Source organism: Notolepis coatsorum (genome assembly GCF_963971535.1).
Source record: "Notolepis coatsorum genome assembly, chromosome: 5".
NCBI classification, from domain to species: domain Eukaryota; kingdom Metazoa; phylum Chordata; class Actinopteri; order Aulopiformes; family Paralepididae; genus Notolepis; species Notolepis coatsorum.
The window spans coordinates 201201633-201223200 of NC_140169.1; the positions used below are offsets into that span (position 1 = coordinate 201201633).

The 21568-nt window shown below is 45.3% G+C and overlaps 1 protein-coding gene across 2 annotated transcripts in view; it reads right to left on the reverse strand.

The window, feature by feature from the left end:
- Positions 1–21568, reverse strand: part of r3hdm1 (R3H domain containing 1) — a 205484-nt gene that overhangs the window by 54657 nt on the left and 129259 nt on the right. For both annotated transcript variants that reach the window (XM_084314657.1, XM_084314656.1), the window contains exons 9-13: positions 20500–20595; positions 20336–20367; positions 16952–17005; positions 15400–15617; positions 7738–7886 (exon numbers count right to left, since the gene is read on the reverse strand). In XM_084314657.1, coding sequence (XP_084170783.1) covers positions 7738–7886; positions 15400–15617; positions 16952–17005; positions 20336–20367; positions 20500–20595 — 549 coding nt within the window. The remainder of the gene's footprint in view (positions 1–7737; positions 7887–15399; positions 15618–16951; positions 17006–20335; positions 20368–20499; positions 20596–21568) is intronic.

Consider the following 21568-nt stretch of genomic DNA (forward strand, 5'->3'; position numbering starts at 1 on the left):
GTCGGCCAATTGACATTTCCTGTGAAAAAAAAAATCCTCTCCGTCCCGGTTGCGTCCCAGCAAAGATTTCTGTTCGTCCCAAATCAATATTTGATCGTCCCCGGGACGACGGGACATCGTTAGTCTCGAGCCCTGCTACACCCTCAACCACAGCATAAAACTACAACCTCAACCACAGCATAAAACTACACCCTCAACCACAGCATAAAACTACACCCTCAACCACAGCATAAAACTACACCCTCAACCACATCTTAAAACTACACCCTCAACCACAGCATAAAACTACACCCTCAACCACAGCATAAAACTACACCCTCAACCACAGCATAAAACTACACCCTCAACCACATCTTAAAACTACACCCTCAACCACAGCATAAAACTACACCCTCAACCACAGCATAAAACTACACCCTCAACCACATCTTAAAACTACACCCTCAACCACAGCATAAAACTACACCCTCAACCACAGCATAAAACTACACCCTCAACCACAGCATAAAACTACACCCTCAACCACAGCATAAAACTACACCCTCAACCACATCTTAAAACGACACCCTCAACCACATCTTAAAACTACACCCTCAACCACAGCATAAAACTACACCCTCAACCACATCTTAAAACTACACAACCACAGCATAAAACTACACCCTCAACCCATTAATTTCCAACCACGAGTATAGTCAGGTTAACTCGCCATGCATTGCGTGCCAATCACGAGTATAGTCGGGTTTTAATAGTTATTTCTTTTATTAGCGATATTAGGGATGCCCCGATCGATCGGCCAGCGATCGGTATCGGCCGATATTCAGTATAAATATGAGATTGCTGAATTCCGATAATGCTTTATTTCCGTCGATCGTGAAAACCGATCAAAAAACATGATCCAATTCTTACTGGAGTTCTCACTCGCTGACTTCTCTCTCAGGCACACAGCTGCTGCTGAAGCGCACTGCCCCTCACCCTCCTCCTCCCAGACCAGTGTCAACAGAGGCTCCGGCAATAGTCTGCTCTAGTGCATGCGACCTCTGTGAGCTAACGTTAGCTACCTAGCTAACGTTACTGTTTAAACAAAATGACCCAGTCAACTATTCACTTTTAGTTTAATACATGAGGCATTGTCTAACGTTATCTAGCTGGCTAGCTCCTGATAGCTCCTAATATCAACAAATGCTCCAGCAATAGTCGAGTGCATGATACCTCCGTTAGCTAGGTAGCTAACGTTAGCTCACGTTAGCTCACTGTTTAAACAAAATAACGTTATCTAGCCGGCTAGAAGTAGCTACAGATAGCTCCTGATATCAATGTCTTATAACATTGATTCGATGCATATTCGAGCCCCTGGCTTGCATCGCAGTCACGAAAGGGGCTAGCTGAGGGCATGCTGAATGTGATTTGACCAAAGCAGAGTATACACAGATAGCAAGCATTTTGACTTGTTGCGTGGTGGCGATGTCTCGCAGATAATACAACTACAAGTATAATTATATAATATATATATATTAAAAATATATATATATTATATATTTACATTTAATTTTTTTATAAAACCAAAAACGATCGGTATCGGTAGTGTATCGGCCGATATGGCTCATAGACGATCAGTGATTGGCATCGGTGGCAAAAAACGTGATCGGGGCATCCCTAAGCGATATCCATACATTTTTCATCCATCCAGCCTGACGTTATCATTGGGAATGGGTCTGAGCTCGCAAAGGGCAAATACCGCCGCCTATCATCTCCCGGATGGTAATGCACATCATTGGATTGGATGGGACTGTGAATCAGAAGAAAAAAAACTCCACTGGGAAGGCTGGGAGCAGCCTGGATTATGTGTTTTGGATTATAATGTTGGATCAATAAACGCGATCAATATTTGGAATGGCGATCAGGAATTGGATTAATCTTTTTGCAGAACATCTGATGTGAGGTAAGGACTCTATTTTACCAGTCTTGGGTTAATCAGATGTTCCTTTCTCCGCCATCGGAGCGCGCGCGTGTGTGTGCGCGCGCGCAGTTAGCGCTGACCAAGCACCGATTATCTATTTTTCCAGACCGCTTCTCTAGCGTAAATAAGGACACATACTATCGATAATCTAGCGTTTATTTGAAAACTATTCATAAATCAGCCGAAAAATGACAACGTGTCTTGTGTATTCCACTAAAGGGCTATTATCGTGGATTTCTCTGGAATTACTAGAAATATCCAAAACTATACTCTTATTCAAAACGGTATAAAACGGAAATCTACTGATGAAAAAATTATCAGTTTCGTACATGTTGACTGCAAGCAAGTCATTGATAAGCGAAGGGTGTATTAGACCCATAGCCATAATTTAAGATATAGTTTAAGCGTTCGCAAATATCCCCGTCCTCCCATTGACTTCAGTGCTGGCACGCTAGACTTAATTTGGTCATATGGGCGTGGCTCTGAATGAGTTAATCACATCTTAAAACTACACCCTCAACCACAGCTTAAAACTACACCCTCAACCACAGCTTAAAACTACACCCTCAATCACAGTTGTGCAACAATACCTTCAATCCCAGTTGTGCAACAATACCTTCAACCACAGCTGTGCAACTAAACCTTCAACCACAGCTGTGCAACTAAACCTTCAACCACAGCTGTGCAACTAAACCTTCAACCACAGGCTGTTCAAAAATACTTTTACTCTTGACCCATTTTCGAGGAGTGGTTTACTTTAATGCCTGGGCGGGGGGCTTGGGGAGGGGGACTACTGGGCATTTCCGTTATTAGAAAACCAAATTCCACATCTGCTGCTGGATTAATTATTCAACGTCGTCTTTTTGACAAATGTAAAACTTTAATCAGTCATTAAAGTCCTTATTGGGAGAAGAGAGGTAAAAAGAGGTCAGTGGAACAGAGGCTTTGCGTCAATGGAGGGGAATGGGGCAGCGAGAAACCACAACACGTGGAATTCAAACCGACGCCACTAGGGCTGACCTTCGAAGCTTTTTTTGGCAATCGAAGCTTAATCTTATGTTGTGGGACTTGTACAGCACTTTGGTAAACTTTGTTGTTTTTAAATGTGCTCTATAAATAAAGTGGATTGGATTAATGAATTAAGTAGCCCCTTTCGTGACTGCCAACAAGGTTTCACTCGGCTGTGTGATTTAATTCAAGGTGGATCGCTGTTGTCGTTTGAACAACTTCAGATTTCATGGGAACTACCAATCCCCCAAATCAAGAATGTTTAAGATGAATGAATGAAGTAAGATTTAGATTATTTGAAATATGGCCTGTGTAGACTAAACTATGCACAGAATTATGTCAGTCTACAAAGTCCGGATTCTACATGGTCCGGCAATGTAGACTCCACTACAGACTAATAATTATCAGTGAATGTTCATGCATTTTTAAGAAGGGCTACTTCCACAAAAAAAACAAAGAACTCACCAAAACATCTCAGTAGCACCTTATCTAAATGTTCTATTTCATATATGGAGATTCATATTTATTTATGTATTGCATGCATTTCTACATTTTATTTCCTATTTTGTTTATTCATCCCAGTATCTTTCTTTCTTATGTGTGGAATTCTACAAGGCATGTAGGTGTATATGTGTTTGAGGATGATATCCTTCAAACAGGCAATAGTGATGATATAATTTGGGCAGTGCTGAGCTGGGTTACTTTCCTCCAGTGTATTTGTCCCCCGGCTCCACCCAATGGCCCCATGCACGCACACACATATATATATTTTTTTAAACCTCGATTTTTTTTTTAATGTTCGAAGCTTGTGCCAAGTATTTAAGACAGCCCTAGACGCCACTAATCACTCGTTGCGTTGGCGGTTTAATTAAAGCCCTCGCTGAGGATAAAACGCTCCGCTCTCCACACTACTTGCATTCAAATGATGCCTCGAGAGGGAGAAAGTTAAGTAAACCAAAAACAAGTTAATTTAGGGACTTCTGAAAGCCTCCAAACATCCCTCTGCTGTACACAGACTGACTAAGAACTCTCTAGAAACTATCCCATAATATATTCAGAGGTCCAGTGAGCAGAAAACCTTCATTCACTGCCAGAGAGATGTCCCCGTGTCTTATTCATGAGGTCATCCATCACTGTCTGCATCAAATTACTACACCCGTCCCATTTGTAGAAGAGAGCATTACGTTGAGATCTAGAGATCTTTTCATCACTTCTACAGCAGAAGCAAAATGTACAGTCCCCTTGGCATTGTCCCCCTAGGACTGTGGACACTTGACTACAAATAACGCAAATGATCTTAAACTTAAGTGAGGCTAGATGCTGCTATAACAGAAGTAATCATCTAGGTCGAGTAGCTCTTTTCTAAACTGACAAGAGGCGACCGCTTGAGGGTCCAGATCTCGTCTAATCAGCCATGCTGGGCCTCTGGGAGACCTCACGCCCCACCCTGACCTCAACTGTGGGGCGTGGGGATATAGGGAGAGGAGAGGCTCAGAGGAAGAGGTGGAAGGGAGGGGAGGAGAGGAAGAAGAGAAGAGAGAAAGACAGGTACCACAGTGTACTGTTGGTTAGGAGACACGGAGAGGAGCTGCGCTGGGTAAGAGATCGTCGAGTACTGGAGAGGCTGAGCGGAGGACTGGAGGGGGCGAGCCGGCTGAGAAGAGGACACGCATACAGAGAGAGAGAGAGAGACAGACAGAGACAGAGAGAGACAGAGAGGGAGGGAGAAGGAGAGAGAGAAGAGAGACAGAGAGAGAGAGAAGAGAAAGAGAGCAATAGCGAGAGAGAGAGAGAGAGAGAGAGAGAGAGCGAGCGAGAGAGAGCGATATAGAAGAGACAGAGATAGATAGAGAGAGAGAAGAGAGGAGAGATAATGAGAGGCCGAGAGACAGAGAGAAAGAAGAGAGAAACAGGAGAAGGAGAAGAGGCAATGGGTTTAGTTGTAAGACAAGAGGAGGAGAGGTAACGCAGCAGCAAAAGAGGAGAGAAACATGTGTGGTGTTATCTGGAAACAGAGGAAAAAGTATATTAGTTCATGCTAAGGTGGAGCCCGGGGAGATGGGGGTGGAGCCCGGGAAGATAAGGGGGGAGCCCGGGGAGATGGGGATAAGAGAGGTCTAGATCAAATCTATACTATTTTGTTGGATATGTAACACATTTCCTGCCCGTCTGCCGACCTCATCTTGAGACTACAATTAGGGATGCCCCGATCGATCGGCCACCGATCGTTATCGGCCGATAATCAGTATAAATATGCGATCGGTGAATTCCGATAATGAGTCATATTCGCCGATCGCGGAAACCGATCAAGGGGAGATCTCACTCGCTGTCTGTCTCAGACACACAGGACCTGCAAACTGCCGCTGCTCCTCCTCCCTAGCCCCGCCCGCACCTGTGTACAGTTTGTAAACACAGAGGAGGAGGCTCCTCTGCTCAGTCTATAGTGCATTCGACCTGAGCTAACGTTAGCTACCTAGCTATCGTTACTGTTTAAACAAAATTACCCAGTCAACTATTCACTTTTAGTAGGCATTGTCTAACGGTATTTAGCCGGCTAGCTACTGATAGCTCCTGATATCAACAAATGCTCCAGCAAGTCTTGTAGTGCATGTTGATACCTCCGTTAGCTCGCGTTAGCTGACGTTAGTTCACTGTTCAAAACTAAATGTCCCATTCAACTAAATAGTTCACTGAGGCGTCGTCTTAACGTTATATATCCGGCTAGCAGTAGCTACAGATAGCTCCTGATATCAATGTCTTATAACATTGACTCGATGCGTATTCGAGCTGAGGACTTGCTGAATGTGATTTAACGTTAAACCAATACTAGGGTCCAGCTGCAGCGCCAGAGGGTCCAGCTGCAGCGCCGGAGAATCCTGGCCGTAGCTGGAGGCTACTAGTACACACAGACAGTGGAGCTGTTTGCAGATAGCGAGCATTTTGACTTGTTGCGTGGTGGCGATGTCTCGCAGATAATACAAGTACAAGTCTAATTATATAATATATATATTTTATAAAAAAATAAAAATAAAAAAATATATAAAATAATTTTTTATTTTTGTTTAATAAAAAAATGATCTGTATCGGATCTGTATCGGCCGATATGGCTCACGACGATCGGTGATCGGCATCGGTGACAAAAAACCCGACCCTGCCACAGTTTGTAAACACAGAGGAGGAGGCTCCTCTGCTCAGTCTATAGTGCATTCGACCTGAGCTAACGTTAGCTACCTAGCTATCGTTACTGTTTAAACAAAATTACCCAGTCAACTATTCACTTTTAGTAGGCATTGTCTAACGGTATTTAGCCGGCTAGCTACTGATAGCTCCTGATATCAACAAATGCTCCAGCAAGTCTTGTAGTGCATGTTGATACCTCCGTTAGCTCGCGTTAGCTGACGTTAGTTCACTGTTCAAAACTAAATGTCCCATTCAACTAAATAGTTCACTGAGGCGTCGTCTTAACGTTATATATCCGGCTAGCAGTAGCTACAGATAGCTCCTGATATCAATGTCTTATAACATTGACTCGATGCGTATTCGAGCTGAGGACTTGCTGAATGTGATTTAACGTTAAACCAATACTAGGGTCCAGCTGCAGCGCCAGAGGGTCCAGCTGCAGCGCCGGAGAATCCTGGCCGTAGCTGGAGGCTACTAGTACACACAGACAGTGGAGCTGTTTGCAGATAGCGAGCATTTTGACTTGTTGCGTGGTGGCGATGTCTCGCAGATAATACAAGTACAAGTCTAATTATATAATATATATATTTTATAAAAAAATAAAAATAAAAAAATATATAAAATAATTTTTTATTTTTGTTTAATAAAAAAATGATCTGTATCGGATCTGTATCGGCCGATATGGCTCACGACGATCGGTGATCGGCATCGGTGACAAAAAACCCGACCCTGCCACATCACTGGTGGGAGAGCAGCCACTTCCTCTCACCCCCCCCCCAGAGTGCAGCCACCCCCCCAAGCAGAGGTCAACTCAATTTCTAACCCTGCTATTCTCACTAATGAAGCTCCACCTTACGGCGTTCTGGGGGGGGGGTGGGGGGGGGGGGGGGTGGATTGTAGATTGCCATCGCCGACTCTATGGGCCCGCCGTATGAATGCTAATGATTACGGTCGGGGCTTTTGCCAATGCTCCCACAGGGTTTGCAGTGTTTAGGTGACACTTTGAACTCAATCCATTTACTTTTGACAGGGGTGACGGCTAATGAGTCGCAGGTCGCAGAGTTTCCCCTAAATGAACGGCGCCGTGTGAACGCCAAGCGGCCCCTGCGGCGCGTGTGTCACGTAAACAACCGGAGTGAGACGGAGACCAGTTATCTGTTACATATTTACTGTAACAGATAACAGTTTAGAGTAAATAGTAAAAACCTGTTTAAAAAAGGACGTTTGTGAGGCCTAGTAGCTAGTGCCCAGCCGAGGTGTTAAAAATGCAGCCAAACTAGAATGGATTTTCTCAGTTTCTCTGCTCTTGAGACTTGAGGTTTAAATAAGATTCAAAAATCTTCTTTCAAATATTTTCAGATTTCAATGTATGACACGTCATTTGAAAGCTTACATTCTGTACTTTCAAAAAAAAAAAAAAAACAAGCTGCTGGGCTCAGTCACATAATTTACGGTCTCTGTTTGTGTCCGTCCACCTGTTGGTTTCACAGAGGCTTAATTCCTGCTATTTGACAAACAACAACAGTTCTCCCATTTTGCGCATGTGGCGTTCGGGGGGTGGGGGGGGGAGGGGGGGGTTGGGCGGGAACCTGGGAGAGGATGTGATTGGCCGGCTGGTGCTGGTGGGGGCCAGGCGGTGCCACCGGGGGGGCCAGGGGCTGCTGGGTCCTGCCCTGCTGGGGAACCATGCTGGGGCTGTACACCACAGCACTGCCGTCTGGGTTCACAAAGGCCTGGCCTGGAGGGGGGGGGGGGGTGGGGAGAGAGAGAGAGAGAGAGAGAGAGAGGAGAGAGAGAGAGAGAGAGAGAGAGAGAGAGAGAGAGAGAGAGAGAGAGAGAGAGAGAGAGAGAGAAGGGGGGGGAGAGAGGGAGAGAGCGAAAGAGAGAGGGGGGGGAGAGAGACAGAGAGAGACAGATGGAGAGAGAGCAGGGGGGGAGAGAGAGAGAGAGAGACAGAGGGGGGGGGAGAGACAGATAGAGAGAGCAGGGGGGGGGGAGTGAGAGAGAGGGGAGAGAGTGAGAGAGGGGAGAGAGAGCAAGGGGAGAGAGAGAGCAAGGGGGAGAGAGAGAGCAAGGGGAGAGAGAGAGAATGGGAGAGAGAGAGAGAGAGAGAGAGAGAGAGAGAGAGAGAGAGAGAGAGAGAGAGAACAGAGGGTTGGAAATAGCCACAGTAATCAGTAATTCATCAAAGGCACTACTAAACACATCAAATATCAATGGCCATTTATCCCGAGATCGTCCAGATTCCTCAAAGCATCGACGGCATCATCGCAACACTTTTAATCTCTTTTTGAAATCCGTAAAAAAAAACTATTAGTAAATGACCAAATCTGCGCGTTTAGACAGAGCGAAATGTGGCATAGATGGGGTTCCTTCCCCCCCCCGAGAGCAGGTGTGAACTAGAAAATTTGCATATTCCTAAAAACCCACAGTTCTGTATAAACATTTATAAATAGATATGTCATGTGTTGGAATCTGTCAAATCTAGGCTGAGCCAGATAATGAATTTAATATATTTGCCCTAATTTTTTCTTCTCCCAAGGGTTCATTTCTTTATTGCTGGTGAGAAACGCCTGGGTGCTCTCATGAATACTGTGCTAATACTTTATAAATTCATGTACCAATGCATTTCTCAGAGGTTCACTGCCAAATGGGCCTGGCTCTCGTCTTTTGAGGAGGTCTTTTTCACATAAAAGAGGAGAGGGGGAGAAGGTTACCCCGGGAGAGAGCGGATCCACAGACACTTTGCTCCGGTGTTTCGATGCATCAGTCACATTTACACAGTATTCACCTCTCCGGCAGTATTTACGACATTTGTATTCTACTCGTGCCTGTTGCGACAGCGGCACACGCATTACCGACAGATGTGATCTCCGGAAAGATGGTCCCCGGAAACGACTGGGTGTGCGAGCAGCACTGTTGCATGCGCTCCCTGAATCTAATATCAAATATTTAGAGGTGGAATATTTGCTACACATAAGTCACCCTGAAATAAATTACTCTCACAGGGGGTATATATATATAATATATATGTGTGTTTACACCCGGGATAATGTTTGTAAGAGGTGCAAAGGGGCTTCTCGGTTTATGTTCAACGTCCACACACTTGTGAGAATATGCCTGATGGCACCGAAAAATAACCCCTCTCCGTTTTGAACCATTAGGTGGGAAAATGTATTTCCGAAGCCGGTTGTTCTATCGAAGACTTCCCATTTGCCAGCTCCTTAAGAAAGGTCAATAAGCAATTACACACCCTGACGGGCTCTAGAATACATATTAGTGCCGTCCATATACCCTGGCTTATCAGCCCTGTGCATATTTAAGAGGGAGGGGCCTCTGCGACGAGCGCTGCAAAGAGGAATACATTAAGACATCAGAGGCGAGACTATTCACTCTACTCCTATATTCAATACCAAGTACAGTACGGCTTCATTATCTGCGGCTCCGCGAGGCGCTTTGGGGAGTTTGTTTTGACCGGCGTCGGCTATATTGATCCTGTGAGACAGCTATCGTTTTTCAGAGAGGCCGAGAGAGAGGCCAGAGAGAGAGAGAGGCCGAGAGAGAGGCCGAGAGAGAGAGAGGCAGAGAGAGAGAGAGAGAGAGAGAGAGAGAGAGAGAGAGAGAACGTGAGAGAGAGCACGAGAGAGAGAGAGGTAAAGAGAGAGAGGGAGAGCGAGAGAGTCCATTTGCATGCAAGCCACATCATTAGACGGTGACTCCAGTGTCAGTTCAGAATAATCCCAAGAAGAAGAAAGACGCACGTTCTGGCGGTTTCTGTTTACAGTTTTCTTTTTTTTTAGAGGGACAATCAAAGTGAGCAGGCGACTCCTTATTGTCGTCCTAGCAGAGTAAATAATAAATACTCAAAACTCTTAAATACATGCATAATGCACGGGATGCTCGGGTGTTCGGTTACGTTGCCATCCCGACAGATTTGCTTTAGACAAGACGCCCGCGGCGCACCGGAGAAAAGGCGGCAAAACACTGTGAGTCTCTCTTAAACCAGGATTCGGAAATAAAAAATAACATAGTTGTGTGAGTTGTATTAGTATAGAGAAGGGAGGAGTTCAGAGGAAAAGACGGGACACACAGGTCGGCTGAGAGACACTAAGGAGCCCGCATGGACCAAACCTGACATCCTACGTTAACTGGGGTCACAGGAGCAGGGGTAACGATAACTAGGGGTGGGACGATACATCGATCCAGATCGATATATCAATCTATTATCAATAATCAAATAGGATCGATGCCACGTAAAAAGATCGATTCTTTTTAGATGCCCCACGCAGCCACACGGGCAATGATCCACGCAGCCACACGGGCAATGCTCCACGCAGCCACACGGGCAATGATCCACGCAGCCACACGGGCAATGCTCCACGCAGCCACACGGGCAATGCAGCTCCACGGGCAATGCCTCACGCAGCTACACAGGCAATGCCCCACGGAGCCACACAGGCAATGCAGCTCCACGGGCAATGCCCCACGCAGCCACACAGGCAATGCAGCTCCACGGGCAATGCCCCACGCAGCCACACAGGCAATGCAGCTCCACGGGCAATGCCCCACGCAGCTACACAGACAATGCAGCTCCACGGGCAATGCAGCTCCATGGGCAATGCCCCACGCAGCTCCAACCAACACCTCCAGCACATCAACACAGAAACCCTTCCAATTTCTCACGAATGTCCCCTTTAAATCATGGTCTGCTCTGGGGGGGGGGGGGGGGGGTACTAACCTGTGTGCGGGTTGACCAGGATACTCCCTGGCGGTATTCCTGCCGCTTCCAACGGAAGCAAATAGTAGCTAGTGTTAGTCATGGACGCTGGCGGGGGTGGTGGCGGCGGCGGGGGCAGCGCCAGGCCACTCCTGCCCACATCGTGGTAAGACACAGAGCTACTAGTGCAGACCGTCGGGTAGGCCATGGGCATCGGCACCGCGTGGCCGGCCTGGGTTAGAGCCGGGAGGGGGGGCGGCTGGGAGCGAGAGAGCGAACCCGTGGACGACCCTACACTACTAGAAGACTCTGAACCTGAGGAGGAGGAGGAGGAAGGGGAAGGAAGGAACAAGAAGGAACGCCTTAACCCGCAGACATGGCAAAGATGGCATGCTCTTTAGTAGGAGGAGATGGGAAGTGGCACAGGCATGCAAGTGAGAGGGCGCTGCAAGGCGGTGTTAAGAGGAGCGGCAAGGCGGTGTTAAGAGGAGCGGCAAGGCGGTGTTAAGAGGGGTGGCAAGGCGGTGTTAAGAGGAGCAGCAAGGCGGTGTTAAGAGGAGCAGCAAGGCGGTGTTAAGAGGAGCAGCAAGGCGGTGTTAAGAGGAGCGGCAAGGCGGTGTTAAGAGGAGCGGCAAGGCGGTGTTAAGAGGAGCGGCAAGGCGGTGTTAAGAGGGGTGGCAAGGCGGTGTTAAGAGGAGCGGCAAGGCGGTGTTAAGAGGAGCGGCAAGGCGGTGTTAAGAGGGGTGGCAAGGCGGTGTTAAGAGGAGCGGCAAGGCGGTGTTAAGAGGAGCGGCAAGGCGGTGTTAAGAGGAGCAGCAAGGCGGTGTTAAGAGGAGCAGCAAGGCGGTGTTAAGAGGAGGGGCAAGGCGGTGTTAAGAGGAGCAGCAAGGCGGTGTTAAGAGGAGCAGCAAGGCGGTGTTAAGAGGAGCAGCAAGGCGGTGTTAAGAGGAGCGGCAAGGCGGTGTTAAGAGGAGCAGCAAGGCGGTGTTAAGAGGAGCGGCAAGGCGGTGTTAAGAGGAGCGGCAAGGCGGTGTTAAGAGGAGCGGCAAGGCGGTGTTAAGAGGAGCGGCAAGGCGGTGTTAAGAGGAGCGGCAAGGCAGTGTTAAGAGGAGCGGCAAGGCGGTGTTAAGAGGAGCAGCAAGGCGGTGTTAAGAGGAGCAGCAAGGCGGTGTTAAGAGGAGCAGCAAGGCGGTGTTAAGAGGAGCGGCAAGGCGGTGTTAAGAGGAGCGGCAAGGCGGTGTTAAGAGGGAGCAGCAAGGCGGTGTTAAGAGGAGCGGCAAGGCGGTGTTAAGAGGAGGGGCAATGCGGTGTTAAGAGGAGCGGCAAGGCGGTGTTAAGAGGAGGGGCAATGCGGTGTTAAGAGGAGCGGCAAGGCGGTGTTAAGAGGAGCGGCAAGGCGGTGTTAAGAGGAGCGGCAATGCGGTGTTAAGAGGGGTGGCAAGGCGGTGTTAAGAGGGGTGGCAAGGCGGTGTTAAGAGGAGCGGCAAGGCGGTGTTAAGAGGGGTGGCAAGGCGGTGTTAAGAGGAGCAGCAAGGCGGTGTTAAGAGGAGCGGCAAGGCGGTGTTAAGAGGAGCAGCAAGGCGGTGTTAAGAGGAGCGGCAAGGCGGTGTTAAGAGGAGCGGCAAGGCGGTGTTAAGAGGAGCGGCAAGGCGGTGTTAAGAGGGGTGGCAAGGCGGTGTTAAGAGGGGTGGCAAGGCGGTGTTAAGAGGAGCGGCAAGGCGGTGTTAAGAGGAGCGGCAAGGCGGTGTTAAGAGGAGCAGCAAGGCGGTGTTAAGAGGAGCGGCAAGGCGGTGTTAAGAGGAGCGGCAAGGCGGTGTTAAGAGCAGTGGTAAGGTGATGTTAAGAGCAGTGGTAAGGTGATGTTAAGGGCAGTGGTAAGGTGATGTTAAGAGCAGTGGTAAGGTGATGTTAAGGGCAGTGGTAAGGTGATGTTAAGAGCAGTGGTAAGGTGATGTTAAGGGCAGTGGTAAGGTGATGTTAAGAGCAGTGGTAAGGTGATGTTAAGGGCAGTGGTAAGGTGATGTTAAGAGCAGTGGTAAGGTGATGTTAAGGGCAGTGGTAAGGTGATGTTAAGAGCAGTGGTAAGGTGATGTTAAGGGCAGTGGTAAGGTGATGTTAAGAGGCCAAAGAGGGTTGAACTCACTGGATATTCATGTTTAGTTTCTGGAAATGACTGAATATAGGACTGTCGGTTAGTTAGCGACTATACACACAGAACCTGCCCCCTGCTACGGTCAAATAAGAAAATGTACAATTTTTAGAGGTCAGATTTTCATTTATTTCAAATGTTTAATATAACTAATTATCTATTCTAATTACCTGTGGGCGAGATGCTGCCTTACTGGGGGAAAAAAAGATAATGATATCACCAAGTCTAAATGACATGTTAATTAATTTCTTGATTAATGTTCTTCATTTAGCCATTTGCGTTGTTTTTATATGCCACAACTGTGGCGTTGAGGGGAATGATATGACAACGTGGCATAATTAGCTCATTCAATTATGGAATCTAAACAAAAGTGAAGCAAGATGGACAAAGGACTAGTATTCGCTTAAGAAAAGAAAATCCCTTGTTACATTGATAGAATAACTTTTAAGTGTTCTCTCCCTCTCTCGCACGATTTCTACAAAAATGTAAAATGGCAACAGATATAGCCAGACATCTCACAGTATAGGAAGAGAATTTAGGGCTGGGCGATAACGATAATTATCGCGATATATTTGTCCTCATCGATATCAAACGTGGTCGATAAAAAATCGATATATTTTTTATTTGTATTGTGACCTGCAACAGGGCAGCTTTCAAATCAGAGACTGTGGACATACTTGTCTTTCTTGCCTGCAACTTAAAGTAATGGCTTTGCTTGTCCAAATGACAATACTGACCAAATTGAGATTTTTTTTCTCTTGTCCATTTATTTAGTTTGCCTTCTAATTTAAAATACAGTTTGAAACCGTCTGTACACAGTAGGCTATGTGTGCTAGCAGAGCTAGTCTCCAGTCGCGAGTCACGGTTCACATGTGCGGAGGTTTGTCCACCAAAAAAGCGCCAAAAGATAGAAAAGAAACTAGCAGAGCCAGAACTGTTCAACTCCCCTGGAGCCACAGCCACTTTTTTTTTTGTACTTTCGCTTTCAAACCAGCTGCAGCCTGAGAACTGGAGTGTGAGGGGCTGTAACATTTAAAGATGGCGGCAACGACAACGAATTGCTGCAAAATAAACATACATTTGTTGTTTAAATAATAATAATAAAGAAATACCATTTTTGGCCATATCGCCCAGCCCTAGATCATTAGTATCTTCTTTTCATTTATATAATATCCAATGAATTCAGACCAAAAATGTTAAGAGCAGGGGAGAGGAGGGCTGTTATACAATGAAGGGTAGGAGGAATACTCATGGCGTGGGAGGCGTGCTCAGGCTGCAAGCCTGTAGAGACAGCATTGTTAAAAATAGACAACACGGTCGAGGAGGGCGGGTTGTCGGGTGGAACCACGCGGCTGCTGTCGATACAGAGACCTCTCTCTCGGCCCGCCGTTGCCAAATGGCGAATGAAAAGCACTCCGTCAATGTCAACGACTTAAATGTAACTGAAAATCAAATCAAATACAAATCGATGGACAGGAGATTAAAAATGCATGGCGTGGGTTTTGCTTCTTTTCCTGCCTCCATCCCGCACAGATGTACACTCGTGCTGCACGCCTACATTTCAACAAAGCCGCCAAGTTAGTTCAATTTGGAAATCACGGATGGACCGTGAACGTGGTTAGTTCTGGAAGACACAGAAGAGAGACACGCGATGGAACACAACGCGGTTCTTTGCCTTTTTGTCGAGTACATTTTTTTCCCAATTGGATGTGAACATTCGGTCACAGGAGAGGTCATGAATGCAGCGTTCCCAGACATTGCAAAATGAAATTAACAGACTTTCAAGTACTTTTCTAAGCACTATTTTTCACTTTAAAAAGGCATTTAAAAAGGATACAATTCACTTTAAAAGCTGTTTTTTCTCCAAATTTTTTTTGTCTTAAAAACTATTTCCGACAATTAGTTACACTTTAAATAATAATTTTTATTTCTTGATTCAGAACAATTTTATCATGGATGAACAAAACTTTCAATGCGAATGGCTGATTTGAATATCAATGACTTTTTAAGCACCTTGTTAAAGAATTGGCTGTTTTCAAGGAATTCCAGGCCTTGACTTTTGTTTAGTAAAAAATCAAGCACTTTAAGCACTTCAAGGACCTTGTGCGAACCCTGGGTCATGAACTGCGACGAGGTGAGCTGTGCTACTGACGAGCAGCTAGGACAATGCGTGGGGGTGGATGTAAGGGCGGGGCGGGGGGTGCGGCTGGCCGGCTGGGAGGGGGTGGATGTAAGGGCGGGGCGGGGGGCGCGGCTGGCCGGCTGGGAGGGGGTGGATGTAAGGGCGGGGCGGGGGTGCGGCTGGCCGGCTGGGTGTGGGGGAGGGCGAAACACAACAAGGAGGGAGTGATGTGACTGAGTGCGTGACGGAGAGCGGTCTCTTACCGGTCTTGGAGAGGCGGCCCATGCTCTTGCTGCTGCCCGAGCTGTCGCCCCGGAGGAGCACCGAGATGCCGCTGAAGCTGCTGGCCTTGGTCATGGCCGGCCGCAGGTTGCGGTTGGAGCTGTCCGAGTCCGTGCTGCTCCACGGCCGCGGGTCCGAGTACTTGGGCTCGTTCTCCGAGCTGCTCTGGCGGCTGTTGGCGGAGCGGGCATCTTTTAACCTGGAGCGACCGTTCACAAGAGACAGGAGCAGCAGTGTTTAATGGTCAGATATTTTTCAGGATACTAGAGTATTCGGCGTATCCTGTTTTGTAATAGCCAGGGTAAGCTTGTATCTTGTTTTATAATAGTCGGGGTAAGCTCATATCTTGTTTTATAATAGCCAGGGTAAACTCGTATCTTGTTTTATAATAGCCAGGGTAAGCTTGTATCTTGTTAGCCAGGGTAAACTCATATCTTGTTTTGTAATAGCCATGATGGTATGTGGTCCAGTTATGCTGCTCTGATTATGTCCTCTTTAAGTAGACAGGCTTCAAATGCGAAAGTATATAATCTTCATACATTCTTTATTTTGTATATATTATGTTTTCTATGCAAAATCCTTTTCTTCAAAGTAACTAGTAACTGATGGGTTCAGATAAATGTAGTGGAGTAAAAAGTACAATATTTCCCTTGAAATGTAGTGGAGTAAAAGTATAAAGTTCCCTAAAATTAAAACACTCACATAAAGTACAAGTAGCTCGAAAATGTACTCAAGTTTACTTAAACAAGTACAGTACTTGAGTAAAAATACTTACCGTAATTTTCGGACTATAAGGCGCACCTGAATATAAGCCGCAGCAGCTAAATTGAATGATGTGTACATATATAAGCCGCACTGGACTATAAGCCGCAGGTGTTTTAATGTTTAATTACCATATGTAAGGGTTCGTGCACAGAGGGGATTGTCGGGAAAGAGATGGCTGTTTGAGGAAGCTCCAATTTATTAACATTTGTTTAAACAGTAACGTTAGCTAGATAGCTAACGTTAGCTCACGGAACAACAATAGCTAGTTAGCCAACGCTAGCCAGCACCTGCGAAAACGAATGCCAAACTGATGATATCAGACGTTGATATCAGGAGCCATCAGTAGCTAGTCAGCTAGATAACATTAGACAATGCATCATGTATTAAACTAAAGTGAATAGTTGACTGGGCCATTTTGTTTAATGCTTCAGTTATGTTGAAAGAGGAGCTCTGAGCTGCTCATGCACTCGACTCTTGCCGTAAGGGTTTGTTGACATGGGTCTGTGAGGGGGAGGAGGAGGGGCAAGGCGTGCACTGCTGCTGCAGCTGTGTGCCTGTGAGAAAAGAGCGAGTGAGAGTTAAAAGTGGTGGACTCTAACATGTAAAATCCATAGATTTAGGTCCCCTAGTGGCCGTTAGCTGTAAAAATCCATAGATTAGCCGCACCTTTATATAAACTGCAGGGTCGAAAAATGGGGGGAAAAGGCGCGGCTTATAGTCCGAAAATTACGGTAGTTACTTTCCACCACTGACACACGCATACAGTACCTAAATATCTGCCGCCTTTGCTGAGTGCTGTTGCAGGCGTCATCCTCTTGTATCCTGTGGACATAAAATATGATGGTGAATATTAACACTTTGAGTGCCGACGACGTGTATTGTCGTCTCATCATGCCCCCCCGTTGAGTGCCGATGACGTGAAATGTCGTTTGATTTTTTTTATTAGCGATCTGAATTCATATTTCATCAACCGAGTCTCCCGTTGGTACAGCAGACCCTCTAGGAGCTCAGATGGGAAAATACCGCCCCCTATCATCTATCCCTGTGGAACTGCAGCCCATTTGATTATACTGGGAGATCGCTGTGGGGGGAGCCTACTGGCTCCATTATGCTGGCGATGGATCTGATGAACATGGAAGTGATCGCGAGTTGGAAAGCAGCGTGGAATATATATTTACAGCAGCCAATAATCAATCAATAAACACGATCGATATTTGGAATGGCGATCAGGAATTGGAATAATCTTTTTGGAGAACATCTGATCTAAGGTAAGGAGTCTATGTTACCAGTTTTAGGATAATCAGAGCTGTATTCACTGAGATATCAGCATGTGCCGTGTGTGTGTATGTGTGTGTGTGTGATGTTGAGGAAATGAGAATAGATTTTTCAGCCCGCTTCTATAGCATGCATAAGTACACATATACTATCGATAATCTAGCATTTATTTGAAAACGATTCATAAATAGGCCGACAAATGACAACCAATAAATGCCGTTTATGGGGGAATCTTTCAATTTTCGAGAAAACGATAGCTTTTCGAAATGCTATAAAAAGGATATGAACCGATTAAAAAACAATCCGTTTCAACAATGTTGACTGCAAACAAGTCATTGATAAGCGACGGGCAGATTAGACACAGCCATAATTTAAAACATAGATTATGCGTTTTTAACGCTAACATTGAAGTGGATGATGGCATTCAAGGGGGTAAAAAGGAAAACAAGGCCGGCACTGATAGTGTTAATTAGGGCTGTCTTAAATACTTCAAAGCTTCGTTCGATGGCACAAGCTTCGAACAAAAAAAAAGTTAAAAAAAAAAAAAAAATGTATATATATATATATTTATTTTTTGTCTCAAATCTTGCGCCTCCATTCCAATGAAACGAAATAAGCGGCGCCTCGACTCCACCTCTCTACAACAAGCACGTGGAGATTATCTGTGTTGAAAACAACAAGGACATGTGCAGCAGACATGTCGACGAAGAAGTCATCAGACGTGTGGTTACACTTTAAAATATGCAAAGACAATGCCCAAAAAGCCGAGTGCCAGATATGCCAGAAGAAAATGTCACAACTCTACAACAACTTTATCAAATCACCTAAAAAACTAAGTATCGTTGTACACAACGGCGACGCCACACAAAACATTAATAAGGCTATGCCTATGCTGCTATGACTAATGTGTTACCAAGTTGGCTAATTTAATTGTAATCATCTGCTTTTGTAGGTGCATTGTCTGATTATAAAAAATTATAAATTAAATATAATATAATTGTTTGCTTGATAGACAAAGGTTGCAACATAATTATGTAATGTCATGTCGTTGGCTGTGAGAGCAGCACCAATGCACCCAGGCAGCGCAGCCGAGTGAAACCTTGTTGGCTGCGTCAGTCACGAAAGGGGCTACTTAATTAATTAATCCAATCCACTTTATTTATAGAGCACATTTTAAAACAACAAAGTTTACCAAAGTGCTGTACAAGTCCCACAACATAAGATTATAAAAAATTATATATATTAGAGGTGGGCATAGATTAATTTTTTTAATCTAGATTAATCCATCTGCAATCCTGGATTTAATCTAGATTAATCTAGATTAAAATGGCTAAAAAAAGAAGAAAAAAGACTGCCGAAGGCATTCAAAATATGTGTGTTCTACCCAAATAATGACCAGAAGTAAGTCCTTACTTTTTCTTTCCTCCTTATGTTTCTCAGGCCAGGTGGCCCATTACACCATGAGCCCATCTCCCGTTTCCAAAATGCATTACAGACTGTTTGAAAAAGCTGTTTTGCTATGATAATTGGTAATGAAATATCAAAATAATGTTCAATAAGATGTACTTGTGTTTAATAAGTTGTTTTATTCAGAAGTTAACACAAATAAATTATATTACCAGTACAGTACAGTATCTAGCACACTCAGGAGCAAAACAGAAAGAAGCATTTCAAACTTGAACTATGTGACATGGCTTGACTCAATCAGTCCAATCTCTATTTCTCCTTCTTCCACCAGTCACTCAGGCAGACCAGCTTGTTTTATGTAGCGGCATCTACTTATAGTGCCTATAATATTTTTCCCGTTGGGTGCCAGACAGGGCCAAACCCTGCCAATGCAAAACAACTGCTCCAGTGGAGTTGCTCAGTGGCCAATGGTGTCAGACTGTGGTTGTACTGGGCAGCTCCCAGGTGTGAATGTGAAGCAGGGCGTTCCTGAAAAAGAGCATCTGTGCTCAGAGAACCTACCCTGGGTAAATAAAGGTAAAAAGTGTAAAAAAAAATAAAAATAAAAAAGAAATTTGGATTAATGCGTTAATTATATTATCGCGCGATACTAGTATCGCGTTAACGCAGCACGTTAACGCCGTTAACGGCCCAGCTCTAATATATATATATATATTTTTTTAAAGCTTTGAATTAAAATTGAAGCTCGGCCCCGAAGCTTCGATTGCCAAAAAAAGCTTTGAAGGTCAGCCCTAGTGTTAATGAAACATTATTTCAGAAATAACTAGAAGTATATCCTTTTTTTTTTTGATCCACTTTTTCTCCCATTTTTCTATATTTTCTCCCATCCCAATTTTCGTATCATCCAATTCAACCCTCCCCTGTCACGAACGCTGTTTCTTGCCTCCCACAAGCCGGCTGCAATGTGGACTAAGTCATACATAGCACAAGTCCCCTCCGGTACTTGAGGTAACAGCAGTCGCATCTTTTCACCTGCGCAGCTCGATCTCTCAGTGTCGAGGAGTAACGCGTGGGAGGCTCACGCTGCCCCCGACACTTCCTGATTCTACTGCGCAGGCGCACCAACCGACTTGTAGGAGTCGCTTGTTCACAACGTTCGATCCCCACCCTTCAGTTTCCCTCCCCGTAATACGGCCAATGTGTATTACTGCGGACGACCAGCTAAACTGAAAACAATGTGGAGAGCTGGATTCGAACACGCGAACCCAGCGTCTCCACATTGGTGGCGAGTGCCTTGCCCACTACACCACATAGCCGCCCTAACTAGAAGTATATCCTGTGTATCTCACTATGAAACTAACTCAAGTGTGGCTTAATGTTTTTCTGCACTATTGAGACAAAGATATGTTTTTTTTTTAAGTTTATTTTAAGATATCTCTTGTCAGAAATCAGTGCTCGGGGGAAGCGTACCTTTTTTCAAGAGCGTAGCCGTCTGGTGCCCCCTGTGTGGCATGAAGTGTAGAAAAACAAGTTATTCTCCACAGACACCAATATGCATTCTCCACAGACACCAATATGCACTTGTATGAAGTAACATATTTAGTTGATAACAGAGTGAGAGTGTGGTCTCTCACGTCCTGAGCGAAGATCCTGTCTCTGGCTCGCTGGTACTCCTCCTCGCGCTCCTCTATCGACTTGCTCCTCCTGTCGTCCTTCAGCCTCATCCGCATCTGCAACGTCAGGAACACACGCTTCTTAAAGACTGGACATCTTGGAGATATTGCACCATATCACAAATATATATTGTATTGCGTAATATAACTGATAGGGCGTACAGAACCTCATCAGCACCTTTGACCACACTGCCTACTTGCTCAGATGTGTACATTCATAGTTAATTATATTGTTTAAACTGCCTGTTTTTTTTTACTTTTCTACTGTACTATAATTGTATTGCCTATATTTATGTCTTTCTACTATTGCCATACCTGTAGCCCCACCCCCAAGGCCAGATTAAGACTTCAGAGGCCCCTGGGCCAGATTCTTGTGGAGGCCCCCCCACACACACGTGCACGCACGCACAGTGGCGTTTTTATATGTCACTTTAAAAAATATATAGAATACCGTAATTCCTCTAATAGTAACCCCGGCTTGTATTTGTTTCAACTGTAGTGGATACCAGGCTTGTATTAGGAGGAGGCATGTATAAGAGAGAGAGGCCTATATTTCTAATTTTCGTATCTCTTTTATTTTTTTTACTGAATGAATGAATGAATGAATGAAAACTGTATTTAACAGATTGCAGAATGGGTACAATACAGTACGGCTCAATACACACAATTGTTAAGGGGATGCAGACCTGAGAAAGACGTTTGTCTTGTTTACATCAGGGTCCCCCATTTTCAATTCATATAGACATTTATGACATACACAACATACATGACATTTATGGCATAGGGACATATAGGTATTTAGTACTAGTACTAGTGTGTAGTGTGGAGGCCACTAGTCACGTTATTTCTAAACCTAGCCGCATTTCTGGCAAGACGCTCTCTGATTGGCCGATGCCTGTTTCTACACTGGTTAAGCTTAGGCACTCTTTCGAAGTTGGTTAAGGTTAGAGTTTGTCTTAGAGCGTAACGGGCTGACGGCAAGTTCTTTCGACGGTTAAGCTTAGGCACTCATTCGAAGTTGGTTAAGGTT